This window comes from Bos grunniens, chromosome 16, assembly GCF_055505025.1.
Source record: "Bos grunniens cultivar Pamir isolate PY7600 chromosome 16, Bosgru_T2T1.0, whole genome shotgun sequence".
Classification (NCBI taxonomy): Eukaryota; Metazoa; Chordata; class Mammalia; order Artiodactyla; family Bovidae; genus Bos; species Bos grunniens.
In genome coordinates, this window is record NC_141180.1 from 2,113,910 (window position 1) to 2,131,641 (window position 17,732).

Genomic DNA, 17,732 nt, shown 5'->3' on the forward strand with positions numbered 1-17,732 from the left:
TTGCTAAACTGCTTTGCTCACTGAAAGAAAAAAAAAAAAATCCACACAACACCTATTATACCGCATTTAATTAAGACAAGCATCAACTTTATGTGCCATTATTTGCTCCTGCCAAATCTCTATGGTGTAAATATTGAGCGGGGGCATCTCCTGAATGCTAATCAATCCTTTCTGAATTTCAAATGATTACATAAATTTTAGGAAATGCTTATTTGCCAGCATTACCTTCCGCTGCATCTCCATCAGCCGGGCAATCCTGTGGAGATCTAGAAAGTGTCTGGTGAGTGTTTTTCTAAATTATAATATCATACACGAAAAGGGAAAAACCGAGACGGAATGCTAATTGTAGGAAGAAGCCGGGAGCCCTCTTTCCCTTATGTTTCACAAGGAACAATTTAAGAGTGCACTTGGGGAACGATGTGAGGGGAATATACCCACCGGTCAGGGACGGCGTGTGTGTGGGTGTGCACGCGTGCTCTAGCACACAGGTGAGGGTTTGGAAGGCTACAACAAGGCAAATATTGAGACCAGCTTCAGGAAAACCAACGACCACATCATGGAAAACTGGTTTTTGCTGTTCCATCTTTTTCTCAGGTACTTTATAAGTAGTTCTGTGACCTGCAGACAGCTGTGCCTGTTTTCAGACTGAATTAATATTCAGACGCACAGGGGATGCACACGTGCGGAGGTCTGCCAGGCTTCCAGCCTTCCCAAGCTCCCCCGGTGGACCGAGGCTGTGAGCTGAGCCCAGCAGCACGACCCAGGTCGGCCGTGGGTTTGCTCCGCAGTTGACCCAACGCCCGCGCGTCGTGGTCTGACTGACAGAGAGCACAGTTCATTTTGCTCCAGGCGCTGCAAACGCAGCGTTAACCACTGTCGTCGAATCTGCTGGGTCTGGGCCACTTCCGTGAATTAGATTTAATGTTGCCAAAAAGCAAAGGGGGGTTTGTGTTTCCGTTGGTTCCTGTGGCTTTGCTTAGAACTGTGCTCTCACCCGCCTTCCACCGCCCCTTCCAACTCAACAGGGGCGCACAGTCCAAAGGCAAAACCCCTCAAACCCAGCAAGCTGCTGGGCCTCTGCTGGAGACGCCGGCAAAACAAGCTCTTTCTTTTGCAGCTCCTCTCCTGGCATCCCCTCCTTGAAGGTGGCTGTCACTATTCCCAGACTCGTCTAGAAGTCGGGGGGCGGAGCATGGGGCCTCTGCTGTGTCCGTATGTGTGCCCCCTGCCAAGGCTGCCCAGCTCGGGGTCAGCAGGGCATGGGGGCACAGCCCAGGCCAGAACAACCCAACGTCCCATAACTCACCAGTCATCACCGGATCCTGCAGAACTGTCTCCTCCCTGCAGGAGGCAGGACTGAACGCAGATGCCTCAGTGACCTCTGGACGGGGACTGGTGAATGGAATGCAGTTGAGCAACCAGCGCACACCCTGGTCTGTCCTGAGGGCCGCAAACACCGAGTAGAGGGGAGGAGGCGGGCGTGCAGGGGGGCGGTCTTCTCTTATTACAGGAGGGCACACGCCACCCTTGGCAATGGCTTCACGGTGGTCTTTCCCATCCAGCAGCGACAGCAGTGAAGAAGGAGAAGCGGCCTCGGTTAGGGAGGCCAGCACCGAACCGCTAGGGCCGCCGGGCCGGGGACACGTGGGCCTTGCCTGTGCGCCACTTAACCACGCAGTGCTGACTATCCCTGCGAGTCCTGTGGCCTCTGGTTAATTGGGATCTGAGAGCAACAGTTGCTCTGCGATTCCCGGCCCATTAGAACGCTCTCATTTCAAATGAAATCTACATAGATAAACAATCTGGTCCTGACAGTGACTCGAGTCCCCTTTGGTGACAGCTTTCTGAGCTCTGCACAGAGGCTCTGACTGCACGGGGCTCGTCTCCCTCCTGGCGTTTTTCTTTGCCACCTGCTCCCTGGGGAGCACTGACCATGCATCTTGGCCAGGTTCTGACACTGCAAGCCAGGAGGAGAAATGGTGTGTGCAGGAGAAGGAAACAAGAATAAACCCTCATTTAAAAGCCCCAAGCAGAAGAATTACCGGACAAGATTTAAAACACAAAAACAAGAGAAAATCCATCCTATCAAAGAATAAGCTCTTTGGGAAAACCAGTGACCAAAAATACGTCTCTTTAACCCAAAAGACTGAACTCACCGTCCACAGTCTCAAGCTAGAAAGCACAGTGTGATTTTATTTACTATTAACAAAATCAACATCATATTGCAAGAGTCAGGGTGGACCCTTTAGTAAAGCAAGAAGATAGAATGTCCTAATTTGCCTCCCCACCAAGGAGCGTCACGTCCTGAATCTCCTAGCCTCCTCTTTTTCTGTTTAGAGTGTTTGATGCTGATGACCAACGGGCAAGAGGACAACGACCATCAAGCTACTCTGGCTAATCGTCTCCTGTGAACATCACAGAGTCCAGGGGGATACAAAGCAGACACGAGTTCTGAAAGCCTGGGATCACTCATGCGGCTCTGCTAAGGTATGGTTCGAGGTCAAAAAAAGAGGCAAAGCTGAGACAGCAACAAACTACGAGGAGGGATTCTTCGAGAGGGAGGTACCAAGGCTACGACACAATGCTTTCCACAAGCTCGCTGAAATCCTCAGCCCAGAGTGCACACAGACATACGATCTCTCTCTCTCTCTCTCACACACACACAGAAACCAAGGGGAGTGAAAAGCTTTGCAATTACTTAGTATAGTCAATAAAAATGGGAAATTCATGTAAAGCAGTTCCCTGCTTTTACCCAAGAGAGTCTGATCTCCTTCCTGGTCCATATTCTTCAGATGACAGTCCTGATTCTCTTCATCATTCTGTCTGTAGAGATGGTGCCTTAGGATGTAGGGAGCGTTTAAGAAACACTCACTGATAAGCTCATAGGTCCCTGAAGAGTCTGTCGTGCCAGACCAAGCTTTGGGGCTGTCAGTTCCAGATGTGGCTCTGAGCCTAAAATGCTGGGGGAGACTACCTGGTCTTCTTTTAAACACGAAATGAAAGGGGGACAGTAAGACGTTTACCCACTTGAAGGCATTTAAAAATGTTTAAAACTGTGCTGAGTCTCTGCTGCAACACGCAAGCTTCTCCACTTGTACCGCTCGGGCTTAGCTGCCCTGCGGCATGCGGGATCTCAGGTCCCCAACCAGGGATCAAACCCAGGTCCTCAGCGTTGGAAGGTGGATTCTTAGCCACTGGGCCACCAGGGAAGTCCTGAGGGTACTTTATTGCTAACGTTAGAGGAGAAACGCCTTCCTGCCCCCTCCTTCTATGGCTCATGTTGACACTGAGCCTCTTAGCACCGCCGTTTCAACAGAACCTGAATACTGAGCATCGGTCCTTAACTTCGTTGACTATGTTATTCCCAAAGGAGAAGATTCTGTTTAGTCTCTACTTCCCTAACAAGAACTCCACTCACAATGTGAAGACTCAGATCCTTAATTTCTAAAATAAAAAGATGTCGAATTCTCTAACATGTATCCAGAGGATCTATTTTCTAGCCTCCTGTCTTGAAACTTTGTACATTTTTTAAAACTAATTTTTCAAGTTTCTATTACTTAAAACATTTTTTATCATATAAATATTTTTTACTTTTATTGGAGTGTGATTGATTTACAATGTTGTGTTATTTTCAGGCGCACATCACGGTGAGCCAGTTAAACACACGCAGCCGCTGCTGTTCAGTCTCCAGGTCGTGTCTGACTCTTGTGACCCCATGGTCTGCAGCCCACCAGGCTCCTCTGTCCATGGAATTCTCTAGGCAAGAATACTGGAGTGGGTGGCCATTTCCTCCTCCAGAGGATCTTCCCAACCAAGGGATCGAACTTGAGTCTCCTGCACTGCAGGTGGATCTTGCACTGAGCCACCTGGAAAGCCCAGCTATACACAGATATATATCCTCTCTTTTTACGATTGCTTCCCACATAGGCCATTGCAGAGTACTGAGGAGCTCCCTGCGCTATACAGAAGGTCCTCATTGCTCGTCTATTCTATACATAGTACTGTGTGTATGTCAACGCCAATATTCCATTTTATCCCTTCCCTCACCAGGTTTCACCCCTTTCTTTTTAACCCAGAAGTTGGATGCAAAAGCATTCTTTCATCTGTGAACCACGCAATACATATTTCTTAAAAACCTACTATATGTTCAAGAGTAAGCTTGGAGCAAACCAGATACACATCCCCTGCTCATGGGCTGGAGAGCTGGTTAATCCGGGGGCTCGGCGGCCTTGACCTCATTGAGAACAACGGCCGGCCCCCGGTGTCAGGTCAGGCTGCAGAGCTTACGGCAGCCACACAGATAGGAGAAAACCACTCTGTCCGGCCTTAGAAATATTTTGCTTTTCAAATTGTAATTTTTCAATGACTTTCGGACCTGAAGGTACTACCCAGCCACCGTCAAAACCCCTTCTGACCATGGATCAGGCCACACTAATGCTGTTTTGTTCTTGAACACTCAGCAATTGCTTGGACGGTCGTTGGTGTTTAAGACACTGTGCCTGACGGCCCTGAGGTGCAGGGGTTGTGCTGAGCCCGCGGGATGGAAGAGCTGAGCCACGGGATGAAGGAGACGCCTCTGCTCACTCGGTGCTCCTCCGGGACGGGCCGCGGGCGGCAGCTGGATGAGGGTGGCCGTGAGGCCGGGGATTTCATATCGAGTCATCACATGGCCCCACCACCCACCTCCGCTGGGGTGTCCGCCCTCACGAGCATGACTCTTCCCCGTGCGGTGTTACTCGTGAGCAGCACCCCAGTCAACACCTGGACGCTTGGAGCGAAGCTAAGAGCTGCCACGATGGATTGAGACACGACTGTGTCCACCCGAGAAGGACAGCCGTCCTCAGCCACGTTCGTGAACAAGGGCTGAAGGCCTACCGTCTCACATTTACTTGCTTGGAACAGATAGGCATTAACCACCTGGTTTTAGCCACTGATATTCTTTCTAATGTTATTGCTGCTGCTGCTGCTGCTAAGTTGCTTCAGTCGTGTCCGACTTAGCTTCCCCTGAGAGCTTACAAGTGAACAGCTCTCCACGTACCCTGGGAGAATGCAAACTGGGAATAGAAAAGAATGTAATTGTGTAACATGGACGGACCTAGAGGTTATCGCACTACATGAAGTGAGTCAGACGGAGAAAGACGAGCCGCGCACGGTATCACTTATACTTAGTTAGTCAGCGTTAGTTGTTCAGTCACGTCCGGCTCTCTGAGATCCCACAGACTGTAACCTGCGAGGCTCCTCTGCCCATGGGATTCTTCAGGCAAGAACACTGGAGTGGGTAGCCATTCCCTTCTCCAGGGGACTGAACCTGGGTCTCCTGCACTGCAGGCAGATTCTTTACTGTCTGAGCCACTAGGGAAGCCCATGATGTCACTTACATGTGGAATCTGAAAAGAAGGACACAAATGAATTTACTTAGAAAACAGAAACAGACTCACAGACAAAGAAAATAAACTTATGGTTACCAAAGGGGAAAGGTGCAGGGGATAAGTTAGGAGTCTGAGATTAACACACACACACTACTAGGCATAAAGTAGGGAAATCAACGAGGACCTACTGCACAGCACATGGAGCTGCAGTGAATATCCTGTAACAAGCTATGCTGAACAAGAATCTGAAAAAAAATATACCTGTGCACTTATAACTAAATCACATTGTTGTACACCTGGAACATTGTAAATCAACTTACACTTCAGTTAAAGAAGAAAGAATTTAATTGTGAGGAGGTAGTTGTTAGAGAGTACTTTGGAAAAACTAGTCTCTGAAAATTAACCTGCACTTGGATAGATAGAGCCCACCTGCCAATGCAGGAGACATAAGAGACGTGGGTTCAATCCCTGGGTCAGGAAGGTTCCCTGGAGGAGGGCATGGAAACCCGCTCCAGTATTCTTGCCTGGAGAATCCCTGGACAGAGGAACCTGGCGGCCTATGGTCCATAGAGTCACAAAGAGTTGGACACGCCTGACTCAACTAAGCACTTAGACAGAACTTTCTGACTGAAATACCTCCTATTATACAGATCACAAACTATTTCGGTAGAGGCTTTGCCTTGAGTTTAAAACTGAATAAGTCAAACTGAATCATGTTTCTGTATACCTGAAACTAACACAGCATTATAAATCAATGATATTCTAATATAAAGCAAAAATTAATAAAAGTAGTTTCTAAAAAAATAAAAATAAAGCTGAGTATTCAGAGTACATCATGAGAAACGCTGGGCTGGAAGAAGCACAAGCTGGAATCAAGATTGCCAGGAGAAATATCAATAACCTCAGATATGCAGATGACACCACCCTTATGGCAGAAAGTGAAGAGGAACTAAAAAGCCTCTTGATGAAGTGAAAGAGGAGAGTGAGAAAGTTGGCTTAAAGCTCAACATTCAGAAAACGAAGATCACGGCATCTGGTCCCATCACTTCATGGGAAACAGATGGGGAAACAGTGGAAACAGTATCAGACTTTATTTTTTGGGGCTCCAAAATCACTGCAGATGGTGACTGCAGCCATGAAATTAAAAGACGCTTACTCCTTGGAAGGAAAGTTATGACCAACCTAGACAGCATATTCAAAAGCTGAGACATTACTTTGCCAACAAAGGTTAGTCTAGTCAAGCCTATGGTTTTTCCAGTGGTCATGTATGGATGCGAGAGCTGGACTGTGAAGAAGGCTGAGCACTGAAGAATTGATGCTTTTGAACTGTGGTGTTGGAGAAGACTCTTGAGAGTCCCTTGAACTGCAAGGAGATCCAGCCAGTCCATTCTGAAGGAGATCAGCCCTAGGATTTCTTTGGAAGGAATGATGCTAAAGCTGAAACTCCAGTACTTTGGCCACCTCATGGGAAGAGCTGACTCATTGGAAAAGACTCTGATGCTGGAAGGGATTGGGGGCAGGAGGAGAAGGGGATGACAGAGGATGAGATGGCTGGATGGCATCACTGACTCGATGGACGTGAGTTTGAGTGAACTCCGGGAGTTGGTGATGGACAGGGAGGCCTGGCGTGCTGCGATTCATGGGGTTGCAAAGAGTCGGACATGACTGAGTGACTGAACTGAACTGAACTCTATTGATGCATCTACTTTATCAGTGACATTTCCTAAGTCCCTGCTGTGTACCAAGCAATGAAACCTGGGATATAGAGAAAAATAAAGGACAACTTCTAACCCCAATCAACTTTTTAGGTCAGGGAAATCGTCTCAAAGAGAAGAAACCATCTCTTCCACTCAGCTGAGTATGAAAAAGTGCTGTCAGAAATACTGACCAGACAAGAGAATGACTCACAACAGTCAAGGGCACACACCAGACGAGATGGGATGCAATATGTGTCTATTTTCTCCTGCCACCTGGGATCGAACAGGAGTCCACCAAGCCCAGGCACGGAGCCCCGAGGCAGAGAAGATCCCAGCCAGGGTGACCTCTTAGCTGGGATACTGCCCTGAGCTCTCAGACCACATTCACGCCCCTGCTGGCCTGGACCATGCAACGACCTTATCCAGGAAGCGGCAGTTACAGGTCAGGTGACCTTCTCAGCTCAGCTCAGACCTTCGCAGCTGTGCACGTGTTTTCAGGTGATGCAGTGGACGGGACCGGTCTCCTGGTCTTGGAAGGCACGCGGTAAAGACGGTATTGGGATCATGACTCCACACGCCTACCTCCTCCTCTGTGAGAGTCACCTCTGTCCTGGTGGCTGACAGCAAACGGCATCAGCAACCTCGATTCCTCTTTAAAAGGTGGGAGTACAAGCCAATAAACAAACATTTTATTTTGGCCTCTCTTGGGGCATCAGTTTGCACTGGACAATTAAGAATTCTCTCCACGGATGCAAATTATGTTATCTCATAGTAAGGTGAGAAGGGTTCCCAGGCGGCTGAGTGGTAAAGAATCTGCCTGAAAATGCAGGAGACACAGGAGATGTGGCTTTGATCCCTGGGTCAGGAAGATGCCCTGGAGGAGGAAATGGAAACCTACCCCAGTATTTTTGCCTGGAGAATCCCATGGACACAGGAGCCTGGGGGACTACAGTCCATGGGTTGCAAAAACTTGGACACAACTGAGCATAGTTAGGTGAGAAAAAGAAAAAATAAATAAGTAATAGGATTTTAAGAAAATAAAATAACCAGTGAAGACTGGGACTCTGGAGCCTACTCTATCACACACAGAGAAATATCCTGGAAGACAGGGCATTTTTTCACTTTTTCTTTTTCTAAACCAGCGTAATCAACTGATGTCTGCTTATGGACACAATTTGAAGGGGAAAAATTCAGGTAGCAGATTGGAAGAATTTTGGTCAGCTGCAGCTTTTACTTTAGTTCCGTCATTAGCTTTTCATGGAATCAGGACTCAGCTTCAGTGTAGGACAACTGTTAGGAGAAGCCTAGCTGCTTCCCTGGTGGCTCAGACAGCAAAGAATCCTCCTGCAACGCAGGAGACCCAGCTTTGATCCCTGGGTCAGGAAGATCCCCTGGAGGAGGGCATGGTAACTCACTCCAGTATTCCTGCCTGGAGAATCCCACGGACAGAGGAGCCTGGTGGGCCCCATGGGGTCAGCCCACGGGGTCACAAAGAGTTGGACATGACTGAACGGCCAACACACTGGTTGAAATCAGTCAGGGGATGCTCCTGTCGAATCTCCTCTTCTGGGTGAGGAGCCCAGAAAACCGAGATGCGTCCCAGCGTCTCCTCTGCATCAGTCACATCCCAAGGTCTGTGCCCTGTGACATGTCCATACCTATCGCACTTCTGTCTTCAAGGCTCGTTAAATCCACTGAAGACAGTTTCTAGTCCACTTTCCACGTCGCTACAGGGAAGGCAAATCTCCTTCAGTGACACGCCTCCAACCCTTTAAAAAGAATCCAGACTTTCTGCAGAATGAAGACTGTGGTCCCCAGTTTTGGTGGCCACTGCATCCCCGTGGTGGGGCAGGAAGTGCTCAGCTTAGGCAGTGCCTCTCGCCTGCCTCTCCAGCCACATCCCCTGCCAGTGCCCTGATGGTCCCCAGTCCATCTGCCCTCCTACCTCCCGTGTTTTGCACGGCGTGGCATCCTGTGTCTTAGGAGGCTGGACCTGCGAGGGCTCACACCTACTCTCACCACATCCACCTGGAAAGCCCACCTCATCTTTCAGTCCACACCGCCCCTGACCTCATATGAGTCCATATGGAGCCCCAGCCATCTCCAGGATCCCAGAGGCTCACGGCTGGAGCCTTGAGATAGGAATATCTCAAGGGATATTGACCACAGCAATACAGGAATAAACCTGGGATAGGAACACCGCAGGTTTCAGACTCAGGGGCACAGGGTCAGCTTTTGTGGGAGGCCCTGATGTGATCTCACATCCATCTTGGGTACAACAGGCTTTGGGGGCTGGCGTGGGTGCCCAATGGTGAATTACCACATCCCTTCCAAAGATTGATTATTTATTGTTTCTAAGGGGGACTAACGTTTTCCATTCAGAGATTGGAAAATACTTGGACTTTATGGCCCAAAACTATTCGTGATTCTTTAAAAATGAACCCTTGGCCAGACTTGGTTTACATCTACCAGAAAGCCATGCTTTCCTTTCTTCCTTAAGCCACAAACAAGAATAGTTTTAAGGGACATTCAACTGGGTATTCCCTGATGCTCAGGATCCTGAAACGGTTAACATACTCACTAGAGTGCAGTTCTGGTAAACGCATGGCCAACGGTTCAGGAGGATAACCTGTCAAGTTCGAGCGTTTCGAGCACTTTAGAACTGCCCCTCCCCCGCCACCCCGGGCCCACGCCCCTGACCACCCATCCATAGGATTTGGCAGAGAATATAATAATTTTGAAAAATGATGAACGAAAGATAAAAGTGATGAAAACGAAACATGGCTGATGGTTAATCTCCGCATCTTCAAATGTCACGCAGTTCTTCAACTAATTTAAAATACCATTGAAGTGAGATGACTCTCTTTAAATATTTTATCACTGAGATGCTGTAAGATTTCTTACACACACATTACCACATTTTTCATTTAATTACTGATCAAATGCATGAGTTGAAAAGACTAAGATCTTGCCATAAAGCAGAATAAATAGTGAGATGACAGCAAGCAGGCCTATGCTATATGTTCCTCTCCTTTAAAAAAAAAAAAATGCTCTTGGGACATAGACTTGGTTGAATAGAACTCTCCTATTTCTTGTGGTTAATATAGAAACCACACAGGTCCCAGGGCTGGCATGGTAAACCTTTGAACACTACATCTATGAAATTCTGTTGTCTTTTCAAATTTTCAGTAACATTTCTTTTTGCTATATTTATCACATTTTCCAAAATATGAAAATGTTCCTTTTCTTTTCAATGTTGACTACATGTGAAAAATTAACTCTGGTTCTATTACTTCAAACTATGCCTTTATTAGCAACAGTTGTGCTGTGCTGTCAAGAAGAATTTTAAAACGAAAGTACCAAATCTGGAGCGTAGACACATCTGTTTTACTTTGCAGTGTGTTTTATTGTTTTATTTCTTAGGATATGAATTCACAACTATCTTATAACTGAAGACTAAAGAAAAAACATATGTTGGTAAATCTGATTTCTGCATTTTTTTCATTCAAGGGAAGTTGCCTCCCTCAGCTGTCTGCCAATAAGTAATAAATGCACTTGGCAAAAAGTTTATTTAAGTTGGCTTTATTAAGCCAACAAAATACAGAAATCAAGTATGGGACAGGCAGAAAAATCTGTGCCTTTGAAGTCAATAAAAATCCATCTCCTTAATCCTTTTTTTATTCCAAGCAGTGGTGATTTTTCTCAGCTGACTCACTGGGAACCTTGATTTAGCTAATCTGTCTTGCTTAGTTATTTCTTCTCCAAAGCTTTCCTAAAGAAGCATCCTTTCCCCTTGACAACCATCATCTTTTATGCTTGCCTAGTGTGTATTTGGTTATAAACATACTCTAGTTAATCCTGATAGAGATTTAAGAATCAAGTTTTTAATTACTCTCCATATTTCATAAGAACAAAAACAGCAGTAGCTTGCAAGCTGAAGCAAAAGGTACAGAGAGACGACCAAGAGCAGCTAAGGTGGCCCAAATGTGGCCCACGTGCCCTTCCGGGCCCTCTGCCGCAGCTTTCTATCAGGGTCGCCCCCTGTTACGGCCATCAGTCATGACTCCTCCACGCCCCAGTCCACCCACTACGGAGCAACAACTCAGCCAGGACCACACAGGAAAACACGATCAAGCTGGAAGGTGTCATGATTAGAAAGGAAGGTTCTTCTCTTCTGGAAAAACAAAAACATGGATGGACTTCAAGGCACTCAAAGATCGGGATCATTTAGTCACTTGGATGAGGAAAGGATTCCTTACCTAAACTAAAGAGCACCAAGAACTTCAGACACACGAACTCTCGTTGATCAAACTGCAGAGAACGAAGCTTTGCCACCAATTCCTGTGCATGGCTCATGAGGTTGTTGAGTGTGGCCCCCGCCTGTGAGGCTATGACGGAATAGTCTACCTGCAACACAGAACGCGGCGTGTTAGTAGGAAAACTGCACGTGCAGAACTGGCAAGTCTGTCGTATTTACTGTTTATTTAGACTTTATACATATATATAAACACGCATATATACAATACATGGGGCTTCCCAGGCGGTTCAGTGGTAAAGAATCTGCCTGCCAATGCAGGAGACTTGGGAGACACAGGTTCAATTCCTGGGTCGGGAAGATCCCCCAGAGGAGGAAATGGCAACCCACTCCAGTATTCTTGCCTGGAGAATCCCGTGGATGGAAGAGCCTGGTGGGCTACAGTCCATGGGATCTCAAAGAGTTGGATGTGACTTTTTTCCTATTGTGACATGCCATTACCACCTAAGATGAAAACTGTTAACTTATGAATAAGTTTAAAGGAAAATACACTGTCCATAAAAAGTGAATCCAGAGAGGCATTCTAAATGTATGCTCAGTCGCTAAGCGGTGTTCAACGCTGTGAGACCCCATGGACTGCAGCCCGCCAGCCTCCTCTGTCCATGGGATTCTCCAGGCAAGAATACTGGAGTGGGTTGCCATTTCCTCCTCCAGGGGATCTTCCTGACCTAGGAATCGAACCTACGCCTCCTGTATCTCCTGCATTGGCAAGTAATTCTTTACCACTGCACCACCTGGGCAGCCTACATTCCAAGTGTATACAAAGTTAATTAATGAGGCAAGTGAAGGCAGAGATGTATTTATTGCTTATTTATTTTTTAAATGTTATTTAATAAAATTATTAAGAGACTTCATTTTAAAGTAATCATCATTCAAGACTCTATGCTTACAGGTGATGAAGGTGTCACATTTAGATTATTCTTTGATTTGAGTGAGTGATGGTGACGCAGTTGTATCTGACCCTGCAACCCCATGGACCCACCAGGCTCCTCAGTCCATGGAATTCTCCAGGCAAGAATACTGAATACTGGAGGGGGTTGTCATTTCCTTCTGCAGTTCCTTAGTTTGCTGCTTTCTAAAAAGCTACAACAACTAGCTACCCTCACGCGATTATTAATACATCACTCTCTAAAGACACAACGATCTTATTTATGAGAAGAATAATTTCTTGATTTGGAAAACAAAAAAAGGCTTATTTTCTTCTCCGTTAAAAGAAAAAAAAAAAAACGGAGCAGCAGATGCATCCATCTCAGATTATTCACAGGGACACCCAAAGTTCGACCTACAATAGTAAGTTAAGATGTTGGGGTGGCCGTCAATGGCAGAACCGGCTGTGCTGCTGCAATTACAGCATAACGGGAGAGCCCGGCTGGTACCTGCTGCCCCATCCTCTTCTTCACTGGCGGGCGCTCAGGCAGCCAGATATTCTTTTAGGTGCATTTAATATTTGCAGCAGCAGCAAATTTGTCTGGGAGGCAAGTCCTCATCTGCCACTCACCCGGAGCAGATTGTATTAAATTTTTATATTTATTGACATTTCATTACCATAATTGACTGCACTTGCTTCTCTAGGAGAAGGCACAGGGCTGCCTCCTAAGCAGGAGAACGAGTCCCTCGAGGAGAATTTGCAATTAAAAACAAGGCAGAATGGATTTTGTGTGTGTGTGTGTAAATATGATGAGTTGAATTTTCAGCTCTAACTAGAGAATACTGGGTGCACAGAAACCTTTTTTCGAGAGTGAGAAAAATTATGAGTCAGTGGAAAGACGACCCCCACAAAGGTGTCAATCAGTTTACAGAGAGTCAACTGCGCATGAAAAAGCCCCAGTTCATGCGTGTCCTCGGGAGGCCCCGCATCCCACCACACCGTCCTCCTCGCCTGGGCCAGGTGCCCGCCTCTCCCCCTAAACTCACACATCAGCAGCTAAGTGCTCCTGTGCTTCTGTCTTGGACCGTGTAAAAGGAAGGGCCAGCACACAGGCAGCCTGAAGCCTGAGCTGGAGGCAGAGAGGCCCAGCGGAAGGATGCCATGAGCACTGCAGGGTCACCCGCTGGGCACGCCCAGGGATGCCCCAACCTTCACTGGACCAGGTCCCGCCAGGAGAACTTCCTACTCCAAGGACGTTCTTCTTACTAAACAGGGTAGCTCAGCTCCAAATCCCTTGGGGACTGCACAGGGTCTAACTACTCCTAGTAAGAAGAATGTAAATCCTGCAGGGACAAAGTGGGGTAGAAGAGGGAACGGCAGCCAGGGTCAGAGGTGGGGGAAGCCCGGGGCAGAGCAGGAGGGTGGGGCCTGTGGGAGCCTCGGAGAGGCCCCGTCCTTTTGTGCCCTCCTCTCAGCGAGGTATTCAGCTGGATAACAGTAAGGGGCCACCCACTCCCATCGTCATTAAGAAATGAGAACAGCTGGGACAACATTGCCAAGTTAAACTTGGAATCACCAGCTGAAAGCATCGTCACTACAGCTTAGAATGCACATAACACGTTAAAAAAAAAATCACCAGCCAGCCCTACACCTGGAGAGTGTACCAAAGTAAGCCACAAGTACATTGCTACTGGAGAAGGGAGTGGTGACCCACTCTAGTATTCTTGTCTGGGAAATCCATGGACAGAGGAGGCTGGTGGGCTACAGTCCACAGGGTTGTAAAGACTCAGGCACGACTGAGAGACTGAGCATGTGATTCTTTTTTATTATTAAGATGGGGTTAATTCAATTCTGCAATGTGTGTGGTTCTAATAGGTAGGCAGTAAGTTACAAAGGAGATCATTGGTAGGACTGTTCATTGGTAAGACTGATTTTGAAGCTGAAACTCCAGTACTTTGACCACCTGATGCGATGAGCCGACTCATTTGAAAAGACCCTGACGCTGGGAAAGATTGAGGGCATGAGGAGAAGGGGATGACAGAGGATGAGATGGTTGGATGGTATCACCGACTCAATGGACATGGGTTTGGGTGGACTCGGAGTTGGTGATGGACAGGGAGGCCTGGCGTGCTGCAGTTCATGGGGTTGCCAAGAGTCAGACACGACTGAGCTACTGAACTGAACTGAAAGTTACAAAACTAAAACTTCATAGTTGCAAATAAAGTACACTGTAACTGAAAGGACTCTAAATTCATTTTTTAAAAAGATGGGTAAGTTAAAACTTGTGAGGTGTATGTAGATCAAATAGGTATGAAATAAGTTCAACTGTCAGAATTTCATACTTGGAAACATAAACACACTCTAAGAGAAAGGAACTGAAATGGTTTCACGGGACTCTAAACTAGCGAGGTGGACTTCGGGAAATCAATTGGCATACCGACAACTTTATCGCTATATATTTATATGCAGGCTAATGTGAGAGCTCAAACATGCTCATGAAGTGGGGGCTCTGATAACCTCTCCTTCAAGGATAATTTATCAAATCACACGGCTCTGAAGGAGGAGCAGTGATTTATTCCTGAAACAGCGCCCAGATCTGCAACTTCTTTACATTTTATTACAAACATAATTATATTTTCATTGTCGAATGTGGAGTTTGCACTCACCGCAGGAGCAGCTGGCCTTGTCTTTTATGTACTTAGTAAAATTAATTTATTACTGCCTTACCTGGAATCTTTGTGCCCATTAAATTCAAGGGAGATATTGAAGAAATACTGTAAGTGGATGTCCCCTTTGGATAAATTCCGCTCATCATGAAGGGAGCAACAGTTTTAGCTAAATTGCTTTCCGTTCTGATAGCTGCAATTTTTGATGACTTGTATGCTGGAAGATGCCTGTCTTCTTAATACGATACATAATAACAGAAGATAATGAAAAAGGTGCCAGCAGGCCCTTCCCATAGGAAAATGTTACAGCGGCTGTTCATTAGCGAGAATGTGCAAACACTTAAAAGTGGAACCACTTCAAAATCCTCTGTTGCTATTTTATATATGCACTTTCAGCCATACGTTTTGTGTGCATGTGGTTTAAAAATCCTGATAAGAAATGAATTCTTATAGTGATAAGATGCTAAATACTGATATGTAGAATTGATTTGGCGATGCTTAATGTTACTGACAATCATTTTTTTCCTTTTGGCTTAAAAAGGCTATTTAACGTACCCTTAGAGAAGCCAGAAGAAAAGACAGAATTAAAATAGCTAACTTCAGGGTTAAGTAAGAAATTCCGTTGTGATGGAAAACACGAAGTAGCAATAATTGATACTGAACATGAGAAACGCCATCCACTCCTTGATCATTCTTGGTTTGGAAAATCGGAGGAAGAGGGCACTTTCTCTACTTTTTACATGGTAATTGCCTTTACCAGGGTCAGCACTTAGTGCAAAATGAAACGTGAAATGAGGAGCATTTCTAAGAGCAGGAATGGAAGTGCTCTGAGAAAGAACGGCACAAACCCATTTGATTTCTGGAACTCGGAAGGACGAAATCAAATTAATTTGTGGGCTGAGTCTTGTTCTTCTAATGTAGCTCCCCGTGGGGCCCGGGAGGGAGGGGGTTGGGAGGCAGGCTGTGACGAGGCTCTGAAAATGGGTCCACTCCTTCCACAGACCCGGGTCACAGGCTGGAAACGCTCAACGGAAATTCAAAAGATCAGGAAGTCAAACCCGCTGAGGCTTGATCCTAGAAAGCCTTTTTCTCAGGAGCTGTGCAGGAAGCAGGGGCCAGGCAGTGATGATGGCTGATCCGATCTGCAAAAACTCTGAGACAGTGCTTGCCTTTAACTTGATTGGGAACATGTGATTTATCTATAATTCAGCAAATGATGTGGAAACAGCCTTTCACTTTCAAATATGCACTGCCGGGCTTTCACAGCACATAAACATTTATGGTTGGAAGTAAAAGATCACGGTGCCTGGGTCCTGAGGCCTGCAGCAGCCCCCCGGACTAATCGGGTCTCTGCATCCCTCCCATCATTTTAACAACCCACAGAAAACAGAAAACGGAGGCCAAGAACCAGGAGGGACATTCCAGAACGCGGTAAAGCTGGAATCAGGTTCACTAGGCAGACCTTCTCTCCTCCCAGGTGTCCAGAAGGCCAGGTGTCTTTCTTCCCTCAAGGCTTCGCTCAAATCTCACCTTCTGAATAAGGCTCAGCCAACCCATCCCGTTAACACTGCAAGCCGTGGGTCACACAGCAACACGCCAGGGGAGGACACTGATTCCCCTCTACACGGCATCCCCCCGCCCCTTTTTTTTTTAATTCAATAGCACTTTGACTTCTCACATTTATTAGGATTATTGATTACCGTCAGCTTCTCCTGCTGAAGCGTTAAGCCCCTTTATCGTTTGACTACTTTTCTGTTTTGGTCACTAATATATGCCGAAGCCACAGGACAGTGAGCGAGGGGCCCTGCACGATGCTCAATAAATACCCGTGGACCAAACAAATACCCATTCATAAAGGAGTAGGACCTCACGGCAATTTCCTGTTTCCATCTTCCTTTTCGATAATGACTGGCTGGGGGGGAGTGGGACGAACTGAGCAAGTGGGACTGACATACACACCCCGGCCTGTGCAAAACAGATCGCGAGTGGGAAGCTGCTGCAGAGTGCAGGGAGCTCAGCTCGGTGCTCCGAGATGACCGGGAGGGGAGGGGAACGGAGGGTGGGGGGGCGCCTACGAGGGATATGTACACACAGCTGACTCAGTTCCCTGTACAGAAGAAACTAACAGAGGAGTGTAAAGCAGTTATACTCCAATTAAAAAAAGAAAAAAATAAAGGTGGAAGGGGGGAGAAAAAAACAGTGACTGACTCTTGAAAATGAACACTGCCTTTCCTTCTCACTTGGCTGCCTTTAGGCCAAAGATACAGATGATTGACATACAGTATTTGAATCAGTCTCTCCCACCAACATGATTCCAAAATACCAAGATTTCATCATTTCCAAGTTTTTTTTTTTTTTTTTTTTTAATAGCTAACAAACAAGTGTGATAGATTCATGCAGAAGCTTGGGGAAGAAACCCAAGGTACCAACCATTAATCCCGACTCAGCAATTGTTTTGACCCTTCAGAGCACCACTCGCAACCCCAGCAGGCCGGCAGGGGTGGCGGTCTGGGCCAAGTTTCACTGTAACCATCCGAGCGGGAACAGGGCGCCCCAAGTCAGCGTCTCTAAATTATATGCAGCCAATATATATCCCTTTCAAAGCGCAAAAGAGCTTCTGACCTAGTTGAATTCCTGCCATCCTGCACATGCTTAATAAAAAGACACTTCTTTTTTCCTTCTGGCGTCTACACTCACTTGTTGCCCAGTAACCAGGAAGATGGAGCCCTCCTTTCCGTGAACCACTTGTCGGTAAATGTGGTCGAGAATTAAGAGCTCACTCCAGCAGTTCTGAAGCAGCTTCATTTGGTCATCTAC

General features: G+C 46.7%; 1 protein-coding gene across 11 annotated transcripts in view; it reads right to left on the minus strand.

Moving 5' to 3' along the window:
* Nucleotides 1–17,732, minus strand: part of NR5A2 (nuclear receptor subfamily 5 group A member 2) — a 134,543-nt gene that overhangs the window by 33,622 nt on the left and 83,189 nt on the right. For 9 of the 11 annotated variants that reach the window (XM_086343166.1, XM_086343175.1, XM_086343176.1 and 6 more), the window contains 2 exons: nt 17,613–17,732; nt 11,326–11,473 (listed from right to left, as the gene is read on the minus strand). In XM_086343166.1, the coding sequence (XP_086199292.1) occupies nt 11,326–11,473; nt 17,613–17,732 (268 nt within the window). Of the gene's footprint in view, nt 1–10,930; nt 11,241–11,325; nt 11,474–17,612 lie in introns of those variants that run through there. The other 2 variants (XM_086343174.1, XM_086343173.1) reach the window with 1 other exon arrangement.